Source organism: Ciconia boyciana, chromosome 7 (assembly GCF_034638445.1).
Source record: "Ciconia boyciana chromosome 7, ASM3463844v1, whole genome shotgun sequence".
Lineage (NCBI taxonomy): Eukaryota > Metazoa > Chordata > Aves > Ciconiiformes > Ciconiidae > Ciconia > Ciconia boyciana.
Window position 1 is genome coordinate 26,586,526 of NC_132940.1, and position 13,538 is coordinate 26,600,063.

Here is a 13,538-nt window from a genome sequence, read left to right on the forward strand (position 1 = left end):
AAGAAAAAAAAAAATAAATCCCCTAACCAAAGTGTTCAGAATTAGTAAGTTCAATCAAACACTCCTTCTGCTTATGCAGATCTTGGTTCTTGTCCAAACACTCACAACCAGAATCCTCTAAAATACAGTCTTCAAAAACCTGCTGCTGGGACGGTACCTGCCACTCATTCAAGTGCACTCATTTAATCATCCATTGAAATTGGAGGATTCTTTTGCCCAGAGGTATCAGGGAGTTGATAAAGAAAGATATTGCCCTTTAGATCTTAGTCGGTGTTCAGTGAGAGCACTGAAAACCTTCCTTCACATACTAAAGATGTAATTGCTATCATTGAGAAAATAATTGTCAGTAGTATCTGCAAATGTTCAGATAATATAACTAAATCAAACTACACATGTTCACCAAACAGTTTTCTCTAATCCTTACGGCTTCACAAGTGAATTTAATGCATGAGAGTGTAATATCATGTGGTTTTGTCAACTCTAGAATTTATATGAATTTTCTGCAGAATACTATTCTGATCTAAATCACATACAGACCGGTAGCAGGAAATATCAACTGTTTCATTCATTATTCTGGTTTTGGAAGCATTTCTATAAACTGATAAAACAAGCCTTTATCTATGTCTAATGTCAACCTAGCTTCCACTCAATCTTCTGCAAGCAAATGTCTAATCAAGTTCAACCAATGCATGAAAACCATTTTATAAAGGTGTCAGCCAGCCAAAAAAAAAAAAGAGAGAGAGAAAAAAGATGACATATTGGTATGACTTGCTTGTACTTGCCAAGATCACACTGCATTATCACAGCCTAAAATAAGTCTCAAAGGGAAAAAATAAGTGAAGTCTCAATTCAGTGGAGAGGGAATAAAAGATAACCATCACCATGATATAAATTATTAACAGTATATTTTGATCCAACTTCCAACTCCTAAAGCCAGCTGCTACTGAGATGATTTTGCTAAAAATCAAAAATATGTTACAGACTTATGAGAAAGGAATAATGGAAGGTGATTGTAAAATCTTCAGCTGCTATCTCTGTCACTCTTGCTTTCATTTTAGATCAGCTCTCTAAATCAGAGGATTAATCTCCAAAAATACTTGTAAGGGAAGCATCAAGAATTTATAAGAAAATTGAAAGTCCCAGTCAGTACTGGTGAAGTACAATGTATCACTGTGTACTTAAAAATGACTGCAAAAAATAGCAAACACTTGTTCAAACTGAGAAGGAAACATCAACATTTGACGTAGGTATATTTATTTCACAAAACAAACAGATTTTGAACTGTTATTATGAATTTATTCTTTTAAAGAAGACAAAGGATGTAACACCATGGTAACATGGTTACATGGACACAGTGAAATTACAATCTCATCAAACAATGCATAACTGGATAACAGTGTATGATTGATGCAGCTGAATACAAGTTTCAGGCACCAGTATCAAAACATAGAGATATTCTGTGCAAATGACCCTGCTACTTGAACAATCTGGCTGTGAATAGAAAAAAAGAAATAAAGTCAAGCAGACCATGTTGATGCACTGACAGCATGTAAAACAGAGGACAAAAATAGTCAGCCAGCAAACAGAAATATGAAATGCTTCTTTGTAAAAGAGTAATAAATGAAAACCTGTTTTAAATGCCTTCTCTAGTGACTGTCCCCTCCTTCCCATATTTGAAATCCTAGATCTCCACGATAGTGGAATAAATGCATTTCTTCCAACTCACAGGTGACTTCCCCAACTATGAGGGTACAGAAGGTTTCAACCAGAGAGAATACTTATTTGGTAGTCCTACATTAATTATTAAAGTTTTCGCAGGGGTGACTAAATATGCTCCCTCTGACAGCACATCCTATTTCCAAAGGCTGAGGCATACAGAACTAGGAGAGGTGACCTTCTGAAACAGGGTAGTCTTAAAGTCTGTTCTTCCATATTTATATTGTAATAACTGATCCAATTACATATGGTACAAGACCTATCCTATTGCCTTACTTTATATATAACCCAGTCCGTGATATGCAGTCTATATCTATCCTAACTAGAACCCTTAGATGAAAGCATATCTGGTGTGAAAATCCTGCCTTTTATTCTGTGGGAAACAGCCATGCCTGTGGAGATATCCAGAGCCTGAAGCACTTCTAGGCATAGCCTGGAATAGATCTATGGAACTTAAATATTTGAATACTTAAATAGTGCCAGATCTTTCAGGGCTAAGATTTGAGAGTTAAGATTTTAAGGCAGCAGCCAGGAGCATGGGTCCCTTGTATTAATGTAGTTTTTAATCAGAAAAGCACTGTTTTCTTTTGGCATTTAAACCAACATATAATTTCAAATGATGATTAGAAACCAGGCCCTTATCAATGCAGAAAATAAGTTTCACACCAAGATTAACATTTACAGAGCTAAAAAACAGAAGAAACAAACAATAGAATTTTGTATTTATCTAAGAAAGTTAGACAACACAAAATTGGTAAGGAAAAGAAATCCTGGTGGGCTTTTTTTGTTTGTATGGGGTTAGGTGCTTTTTGGGGTTTTTTTGTTTGTTGTGTTTTTTTTTTTTTAACTTTATCTGCTCTTCTTGTTGTAATAGCCTAGTTGTTATGGCAACCATTCATGTTCCAACAGACTTCCACAAAATGGTTAGTACAGACACAATTCATATTTTCTTCAGCAACAATTCAAAAAGCTGCAAAAAAAATCATAGCATTGTCCAAGAAAAGTACTGGGGTTCTTCCTAGTCAAGTAATAGCATGACAACACAGCCACCTTCTACAGCCCCTCAATCCGTTTACTACTTCAATCCCTTCACTCATATTGGAGAATAAATAGTCTGTGGCTAATTATTCTTGATAGGACAGCAGGAATCGCTAGGTTAATGTTCACAAACTTAATTGCCAATAACAGCTGTGGGACTTGTCATGGTCAGGACTACAGGATTTTAACCCTAGTTTACAGATGACAAGATGCTGTAAAAGTCCATCCAGGTCTCATGTGATAACTGCAACTTCACAGTTAAAAGTAGTAAGCAGTGTTGTGTAATAAACCTTAAGATTTCTTTCAGCAATTGCATGGTAGAATATTTAAGAATCTATTTTCTATTTTTCTATGTTTGCTGTAGATTGTGTTTAAATGGGAGGGGAACTAGTAGATATAAAAGGTGATTTATCAGTTTTATCTGTAAGGTGTTAACTTTGAACTTAGGACTGAGTAAAGTCAAAACGTATGTAATATTACCATAAGATAATTACGATTCTTTCCTTAAAAGGGAGTGTACACACACAGCTTTGGGTATGCATAATGAAGCTGTAGTTCTTAAACCGTGAAAGTAATTCTACTGAGTTCAGCAGACCTGCTAACTTATTTGCAAGACAACAACAAAAGACAGTATCTTTACTATGACTAGGTGCAAATGAAGTCACATCTGTGTAAGACTCAATCAATGGTATTCTGCTTTGGACAGAAGGGTTCAGCCATGCAGAATTGGACTCCCAGTTCACAAGACCAAAAAAAATTAATGCTTAAAGTGACCTCCCCCACTTAACCTTAGTCAACTGACAATTTTAACTTAATTAGTGAATGAAAATTTAAACCCAAGAGTTAGATACAAATATTTACACTGGCAAAATTTTAAGACTATTGAATTTAATAACAAGACCAAAAATTTAAACTCTAATCCTCTAATGACTGCAAAACCTGATTAAAATACAGTCAAGTTTGACTGTAGTAGATAATGACTCCAATTAGCACTGAAATAACTTCTATCACCATGTGATAGAAGCAAGTGTCCATATGGATCCCTTTGAAGGAATTCTGCCTTTGTGCAGTAGACCTATGTTTGTAGGAAATGCTGTAATATTTTGTGATCGTATTTGTGATATATCCTTTCAGCTAGAACATTTCAATGTTCACATGGTCTGTAGAGCAAGTTGTTGATTCAGTTCAGTTGTGCATTCAGCATGACTTTCAGATGTCCTGATTCTTGGATGCCTAATTACGCAACTTCAACATTAAACAACTACAGTTTAATATTTTATAAATTGGGATAATATTAATATATTCTGTGTGAGAAGCTACTGCATGAAGACTTTCAGGTATTATTATTTAAATACTTGCCATTGTATATCCTCTGCCTATGGTTGAAAGCATGTCTTCTGCATGTCACTGTATCTTGCATCTCAAATACCATATGTAGTTCTGGTTCCCCTTTCAAGAAAGTGGACTTGTAAAACTACAAAAGACCCAAAGAATGGCATCAGAAAAGACGAATGGCATAGCTTTCAAACAAATGACTGAGTAGTTCTTTACATTAAAACAGACTGAGTCTTAACCCAGAGATTCTGGAAGCTGGAAAGCTGTATTATATGTGTATCTGACAGGCTTATTCTTATGTTCTTCTTCTGTATGATACCCCAATTGCCCATATCAGGGGCAGCTTACTAGCTAGATCGACCTTTGCTCTATTGCAGCATGGCTATTCTAGTTCCTTTTAAAAGTGGATGAAACTGTAAAGAACCTGAATTTATTTCTGTATTTTCTTTTCTTTTTAAAATAGGTCTGAGAATACGATTATTCAATTTTTCTCTCAAGCTACTAAGCTGTTTCTTATACATAATTCGTGTGCTCCTGGATGATCCTACACAAGGACTTGGATGGTAATGTGTTTTTTTTGTTGTTGTTGTTATTTCTGCTCTCAAAGCATTGTTTAACTTATAAGAAATAACTGAATTTAATGAATAAATGTTTGATATTCTGTCAACAGGGATTTGGTTTTATGTCTTACAGATGTTTTGGAAGAATTATAAAGCTAGTCTTACATTGTGAATGGAAATAAGAACCAAAATAACAATATTCTTTTTCCACTTTACTGCTAAAATAATCCTGGCTATTTGCTCAGATACTGTGCATCAAATATAGTTGTGTAAACTTATATCTTTTGGCTGTATTATTACATAATATTTCTATGTATCGTATTATGTTTATATTTATAAAAATAAAATTGCAAATATCTGGTTGCCAGTTTATGCAACAATAATTTTAGGATTGTACTTACTTAAATAATTTTACTTAAAACCCCAGATCCTGGAAATAAACAGACAAATACATGAAACTGAGCTTTCATGCAGATGACATTGATGATAATTTTCTAGGCCTCTTCTTTCTCTAAACACTTAGAAGAGAGGGAGACCAAAAGTACATTCTGTACTCATGATGATCCATGGTCATAATGCGTGATTTTGCACACCTACAATTGTCAGTATGGTATTCTATATAGGTCATTGGGTACTCTGCTTTTTTTTTTTTTTTTTCATGTGTTATACAATCAGCCACCAATTGTAGAAGAAATTATATTTATAATTTATTAAATCCTGTACTTCAGTTGTATTTGTATCCTGGATATATTGAATCTTCTCAATTCTAAATGCTAATAAGCACCACACTTCATTAGCTAACTTGCTTTCACTTGATCTGATTCTGTTGGCGTTAAATACTGACAGAAACAAAGCACAGATGAAAATACTAAGCTTGGGATGATAGAGCTAGCACTCTTCACACAATGTTAGGCAAAGGGCAAAGTAAGACTTCTAATTTTAATATTTGAAAATCAGTTAAATCTAATAAGGGTAATAATATAAAAAAGCTGGTGCACAGGAGAAATACTATATTTTACAAGAATCAAATCCAAAGCAAAGTGAGTTAAAGAATATCAGTTTTACTGAGCAGTGCATGAGAGAAGGATGTGTGAATGGGAAGTACAGAAGATGCATTTGAGAATTTTTTTCTCAAAATTTTTTGTAAGAAATTAGAACATCTGAAAAAGGGCCAGAAAAAAATCTCCCTGGAAAAGCAAGAACTGCAAAAAACTGGGGTTTTTTTGTATCTTTTGTATCCACATGTATCTTAGAATGTCTCTTCAAGGAGAGGAAGAGATTAGAACATCAGCACTTCTGCCACAAATACTTTTGTATTCATATGCAAAGATTTTTCTGTGTCTTGCAGCCTGCTTAATTCCCCAGGCCTTTCCTGACATGTTTGTTCCTTCAATCTAAATGTTTAACAATTCACCAGCTAGAGAGTGTATTTGTCTTTTCTATATATATTATTCCCTTATATTATGTTGTGGTACATTTAAGAGACTAATTAGTTTGTTCTGTCTCTGTATAACATTTGTCTGGCTGAGAAGTTTCAGATAAGTCATTTCTGCATGCTCACTAAGACCCCAGTCTCAGAAGCTATGCCAGACAAACCAGCCCTGTGCCCAAATGGTACCCCATTAATGTCAATGGTTTTGCCCATAGAGATCCTGAGGGCTTGATACCTAAACTACCGCTATAATGCATTCTTACAAATGTGGTGTTAGGAAAAAAAATCCTTTTTAGATACTGTGTCACAGCCTGATGAAAGAAACTATTCAGTGTGCTGAGAGCATGGCCACAGAAAACATTATCACCTGGTTGTTTTTAAAGTGACAATTTTGGGAGGAATGCTTTTCATCGCTGACTTCCCCTGCAGATTTATTTCTTGTTTTTCAGAAATGCCTGCACAAGTTAGTAACTTTCATTTACTTCTTCAGGAACAGTGGGTGTACAGGGAAGAGCTTAAGACATAAACCATCCTTATTAATGGATACCATTTAGTACCTGTCCCACTCATAGTCGGTAAAAATACAGCTATTACTAATCTGTGGTCTGCAAATCCTTTTCTTTTCTGCTGACCTTGTTTGCCAAGGATAAACAAGGATATTTTTCATAATTTACACAAATATACATTCCCACATCCTTACATGATCATTTGAAGGGAGGATTTGTGCCAGCAATTCAAGGCAAGATAACATCACATGTACACAGCAGCTATTTTTTTACATAGATGTCACCAGTTTCTTACTTGAATTACTGCTGTGTGAATTTCCAGCTCTCCTCACATCCTTACAAGAGGATATAAAGAGTAGTTTGATGCAATCTTTCCTGCTGAGAGTATGGCAGGTATATGTGCTCTTGCTATCGCAGCCTATCCATGTGATAGTATTTCTAGTATCTCTTGATCTTCAATATTTATTGTGTATCTAGTTCAGCTTTTGAAAGTATAATTTCAGTTGATTTGTTTTTAAATTGGAACATATTTGAAAATAAATCTTTAAAAAATGTAACCTGAAATGCTTCATAGTCCTTTATCTACAAATACAGAACACACACGGAACAACTTTCTAAAAGTTATTTTACTTTTTAAAATGTCTATATCCATTGCCTAGGGTTTCAAACTATTGCATACATTTTATAGAATACTTAATAATGTAATTAATATCCCTTTCCTCCCATATGTTTTTATGATCATGTTCCCATATGCATTTGCTAATGAAAATGGACTTTGCATGGATGGGATGACAACTATCAGTAAGGAATTAAACCGGAGTTGTTCCAATCAAAACTACACACCTGGAACGATTGATTGGTGAGTTCCTAATTTAAAAAAAGCAAACCAAAAGTCCTCATAATGGTGGGAAGGGGAGGGAAACAGGAAGACAAATCCATTTCCATCTGGAATGGTGACATTTTAACATGTAATAGTGATGTTTTCATAACTCTCAAGCAATTACTTCCATGTTCCTGAATATTCAAAACTGCCTTCAATATTTAATTGTTTCTCTGATTGCATAAGTGAACTGCTGGATTGGATGCTCTTGTAAGATCTGAATTCCATCAATCCTTATACCTTGCTGAAAAAAAATGGATGCCCTTACTTAAAAAACAATTATGACTAGCAGTAAATGACTACCAGTAAACTATTGTGCCATTGAGTGTGCCAGATTCCAGTAGTACTGTATCAAGTGCCTATTATCATTGAGTTTAGTAAATACTAAGACAACATGAGATTTTTCCAAGATATGACAGCCCCTATGAGTTAGATACCATTTATATCATTACACAGATAGCAAAAAGTTCACACAAAAAAATTTGTCAAGTTTCTTTTTCCTACCAAAAATAATTTTTCTTCTGCATCTCTAGAATTAAAAGCTCAAATTGATTTATTCTTTCTGGAATCACAGGGTGTGAACTAGCAGCCACTGAAGCTAATAAAAGATTTTGGTGTCACTGAGTGTTGGATTACTCCCATGGGAACTCAATAACTGGCTCTGGATTAGAAATACAAGCAATGTCAATACTCAGTAGATAACTACTGATTTAAAATTTTTATTACTGAGATTTTTTTTAAAAAATAGGGCTGCTCTCATTCCCATTCACATGTACAATTTTTTTTCTTTTGATTTTTTTCAAAACACTGACCAGAGTTTTATTAATTTCATATTTATTTTCTTATTATAATGAACAGGTCTCCTATTATTTGGGTGAATCGAAGCTTGCCTTTATGGGGATTACAGGTAATATGTAAATGGCCAATTTAACTATTTCCATTTAATAACTGTAGACAATATTGATTTATAGCATTTTAGTGATGTTAAAGGATACTTGGAGAAGTTGATATTAACAAAGAAATCTACTTGATGACCAAGTACAACAAAAGCATAAAGGTAAGCTGATCTGAGCTAACTGATTTGAATTTATATGGTTTTACAATATATTTATAAAGTATTAAAGCTTATAACAAAATATTGTAGAATTAGATAGCCTTTTCTCTTAGAATTATCAAGCTCTGTTGAGTCAAGGAGTCACTGTTTGCTCTAATGATGAGTTTACATTTCATAATTGCTTATGACTAGCTTTTGACATGCTTCATGGGCTTTCTTGTTTAATACACTAGAAAGCTAAAGTTACTTCATAATATAGAAGCCTACATGTTTAGACAAGTATGTCACAAAAGTTGCACTACATCAGTGCTTTGTGGTTCTTGGAGATCTTTTGAAGTTTGTGGTTCAATCCTCAGTGTCCCGGAGCCTGCTCATTTTAGGAACACTTTTTTTACTTGTGGACAGTGCTGTGGGAATTCTCCCTGTGAAATGTGTTTTTCTACTAAGAATTCCTTAAGCTTCCAGAATGGTTATACCATTATAGTCTTGCACCATGCTTAGTGCAATGCCGTTACAATGGTTTGTACCTCTCTCTAATACATGATTTTACTAAAGGAAGAGTCCCTTGATGAAAATACCTTTCAATTCCTTGCTTAAAGTATGCACAGTTTGAATAAATTTTGATATACACATTCAGATTACTGTATTCAATTTAATTAAAAAATACTGAGAGATTTATTTGCCTATGGTTACAGTCTTATTCTAATAAGTTTTTTTGATAAACATAGGAATTTATACATATGTGTATGTGTATGCATGTGTATACACACATGCGTTTGCAGTAGGATATATATCAATAGTTGCAAACGATTTATTTTTATGTGAGATACAACCTGAGTTTATATAAAACAGTATTGCTTACTTGGAGAAACTGATATCATATTTTGATTGTGTATTTTAATGATTTTTCAATTCATAGCATCTTTTTTAATTCTAGGTAATGATATTGTGAGCACAAATAGTGCACTCTTCTGAGTTTTCAGTAGTAATGAGCATTAGTTTAAAATTAGAAATCCTGAGGCTTGTTTGACTTCAGGATCCAGCTGAATTTGTACATTAAAATACGAATATTTGCTATGCAAAGGATTTAAGTAAGTTTTGTGGTTATTTAATATGTATAAAATTTTAAGTAAATTTTTTACTATTTTGATATTTGACTATTTAAATATTTTTAAATTACATAATACATACACTAACTACATATAATCTAAGTGAAGGCTGATAAGTTGAGCTCAGTGCATTTAAATATTAAAATCAATAATGATTTATCTGTATCATTTTTTGCCATTTTCAACTTTCTGAATTATACACAGTAAAAAAAGTGTTTGTTTTTCCACACATTCATAACATCTTTACAGAAAAGTAAAGAGCTGACTAGCTTCCATTATTTACAGCTTCCTCCTTCTCTCTCTTTCTCTGTCTTGTGAAAAGATCTCAGTACCTTTTAGGAACAGACAACTGATACTTGAGAAACGATCTGGCAGACTGTATATGGAGCTCTCTAAAAACCATGGAAAGGCCACCCTGCAGACTCTCTGGAGTGTTATACTTGGAAAAGAGCAATGAGACTCAAGTCACAGCCTGTGCTTTAGTCAGAAAAATAACAATATTTAAGCTTCATGCTAAATGCTGTTAGCTGAGATGGTTTCAGAGGATGCATGGAAAGCTTTTTTTAAATTATCTTTTACTTTTCATTGTAATGCTTAATGTCATATATTCTTTAGAAGCCAGTATTAATACACATATTTTATCACTTAAGGTTTCTGTGGCTTTAATAAGTCTCTTTGAAACTCTGCTGCTGAGTTATCTGAGCTACAAGGTAAGTACTCTTAGTTACTTTTAGGCATAATTCATCACAGAAAGTAACCGCATTAAATGTTTCAATATAAAATTCATGTGCCTGCATTTGTGTCCACACTGATGTATAAGCAGGAAGTTGAGAAAAACACACATATAGATGGCAGCATATTGTCACAGGGAGCCCTGTTCATGTTTCCCAAATTTCTGAGGAAACAGTAATATCTAGAGAGTGGGAGTCAGAAATGAAATTTCCATTTTTTTCCATTGTCCACTGGCACATTGAAATTTGAAAACACATTCTCAAATGTGACCTTGATGTTTGAATACTGATTTTTCAAGTGCACAGTTTTATATGTCTATCCATAACGCAATGGACATGATTCTCATTCATGTCAAAGCTGTAGCTACTCAGTATCTATAACTCAAGTTTCAAGCCTCTAAAACTGCACACCAGAAAACTAGGCCAAGACAGTACTTTTTTTTTTTTAATTACGGATACCAACATACTTGTGTTACCCATCTCTCTGATGCTATTGGAACATCTTTGCAAAATGCCTTGAAATCATCTGATGGGAATACAATATATTTTTGTATTTGTATTCTCCTTAAAAAGTTGTATTTTCCTAATATTTTTATTCAATTTTCTTCATTACATTTTGTTACGTGCTATCCTAGTGAGTTTTAGGTACCCTGCATTCTTAGTATCTTCAGGAGAAAAATACTGAATCATTTATCAAAGTAAATATGAAAAGACTTGGTTTCTAAAGGTGAAAATATCTTGGAGCATAATCTTTTTTTTTTATAAATTTTTGAATTACTGACATTCAGTAGCTATCAGAGCCACCACTGAAGTTAGAGAGTTGTACTTTAGTGTGCTTATCAAGTGATTATGGCATAAATGTTTTCCTTAGCGCCCAATAATGCTAAGAGCCTTAAAACTGTCTACTGTCAAAAATTATTCTTCTTAATCCTTGTAAGTAGCATATACTATTTAGGTGTTGGGGGTTACAAATGCAAATCAATTATAGGCAGAAACAATCCAAAATTAACACATCTAGTGCCAAAACAGTAAAAAGCAATCACAATTTATGCTGTTCCTGAGTTTATTAGGCAGCATTTTTTTATCCCTATCCATTCTGCTTGTGGTCTGCATCAATTTCAGTGAGTACGGAATATGAAAGAAATATTGGCAAGTCAGCTGCCATGAGAAGTTACTTATTAGTGTGCAATGGGTGTACAGCTCTACTATCTTGATTTGCTGCATATACCTGCCACAGAGGTTGAGGCAATTTTATGATGGCTATATTTCCACTGCCCATAAGTGAGCAAGAGTAATGTAAGGAAGAATAATAGTACTGAAATGCACTTTGACAATCCACCTGATGCAAACACCTCGTTCCCTCTGCTCCTGTCCTCTTAGTTACAATCTGGAAATGTCATGATAGAGCCATTTACCCCAGTTTTACACCAGTCTCAGGAAGCCGAGGCGGCTGTTATTTCACCCACTCTAAGGCCTTTCTGCACAGCCAGGATGACAGGAGGACTCTTGGTTAATGTAAATCTGTGACAGATTCTTTATTTCATGCCAACATTTCCAAAGCTTTTACAGTTTAGGCACAAGTCAGAGGATGAGACAGGAAGAAAACAAGAAGAAAAAGATGACTGTGTTTGCATTTGTGTGCACGTTGCTAGGATTTCACAAATAACTTGTAAAATAAATAAAGCAGTCATTTGAGAGAATACTCCAAGGAATTTACCTTTCTGATACTTGGTTGATGACATATGAGAAATGATTCAACATGCAGAATAGTGAGGACATAATAGTATATCATGCTACTAGGATACAGTGAATTTGCATTTTTTAGTGCTTTTATATGGGGAGGAATGCAAAGAATGTCACACTGTATCATACTGCTGATCACTTGGATTCAAGAATGAATGGTTTACAATCTGCATTCTCACAGCTTAACCCATTATATGAGGGTTTACCCTTGGCCAAAATTCTGAAAGATGTCTACATTAGAAATTTTCATTGCCAAAACTCATCACAGATATCTGGCAATCCTACTATATCACTGGTGCACAGGCAGTCTTAGCTGCTTTTATCAGTACCTTACATTTTCACTGCAAAAGGCAGTTTTGCAGAAGACATGATGCATTTGTATGTGGAAGCCAGAATCATACAGCTGCATGCATCACTAAGTACCTGGAGCACATCTGCACAGGCATTTTGCCTGCATAAGTAAATTATGTGACATTTCTTTTCTATAATGCATAAAAGAAAGCTCTTACCATTAAAAATGAGGACACACAGAATGGGTCAGTTGGGAAAATCAAATTTTCTTTTGATTTTATTATTCCTACAAATAAAACCTCAGCTTACGGTCTTATAATTTCACTCCTGTTTACAGGGCTGCTTATCACATGAAATATTTAAGATGATTCAAATATGTCTAACTCCCACCAATTACAACTACAAGGAAGACAATAATCCCTGCCCCATAAGTACAATGGCTTCCAGATGTGAAAAGTTAAAACTAGAAAAATAATTTTATATGCTATGGAGCTTGTATTTAATTTTCAATGGTTATATCACATGGTTATTTTAACAGGAAAGATTAACATGCCATTGCAACTGAAAAGATGATGTTGTACTGCAAATTCTTGTAATATTGCCATGATATATGCTACATTGTTATTGCATTACCTATGATGGATTCTTGATATACAGAGTTAGTCAAGCTGTAAGTCACAGAATCTTAAATACGTTCTTTTTTAAATGTATGGGTTTTCATCCCAACATTTAATCATTCACAGTCACTGCTCAGATGTGGAAAAGAAGTAGTAGTATCCCTATCCTGTAGCTAGCAGTAAGCAGATTAAAAGATCAGTACCACTTTCATTGAAATATGTGGGAAGACCTCTAATTTCATGTAAGCAAGACCAAGTTCCAAAAAGCCCTGAAATGTACTGAAGTGTTTCTGGCAGAAATACAGAACTTTGATCTTGTAGTCCAAATTCAAATATTAAACACTAGATTGTCTTCCTTACTTCTCTCTCCAAAAGAATTTGAAAAGAGAAAATACGAAGTAAGGATAAAAGAAGATAAATGCAAAGGAAGGAAGGACTCACTATAGAATACTGCTATCTTTCTCTAACTTAATTTCATTCCTCTTTTTAATACTTATTTCTTAATAAGTTAATATCTTAATTATCT

General features: G+C 34.1%; 1 protein-coding gene across 1 annotated transcript in view; it reads left to right on the top strand.

Moving 5' to 3' along the window:
- Positions 1–13,538, top strand: part of KCNT2 (potassium sodium-activated channel subfamily T member 2) — a 164,186-nt gene that overhangs the window by 38,834 nt on the left and 111,814 nt on the right. The window contains exons 3-5 of the mRNA XM_072867072.1: positions 4,553–4,652; positions 8,326–8,374; positions 10,281–10,340. Coding sequence (XP_072723173.1) covers positions 4,553–4,652; positions 8,326–8,374; positions 10,281–10,340 — 209 coding nt within the window. The remainder of the gene's footprint in view (positions 1–4,552; positions 4,653–8,325; positions 8,375–10,280; positions 10,341–13,538) is intronic.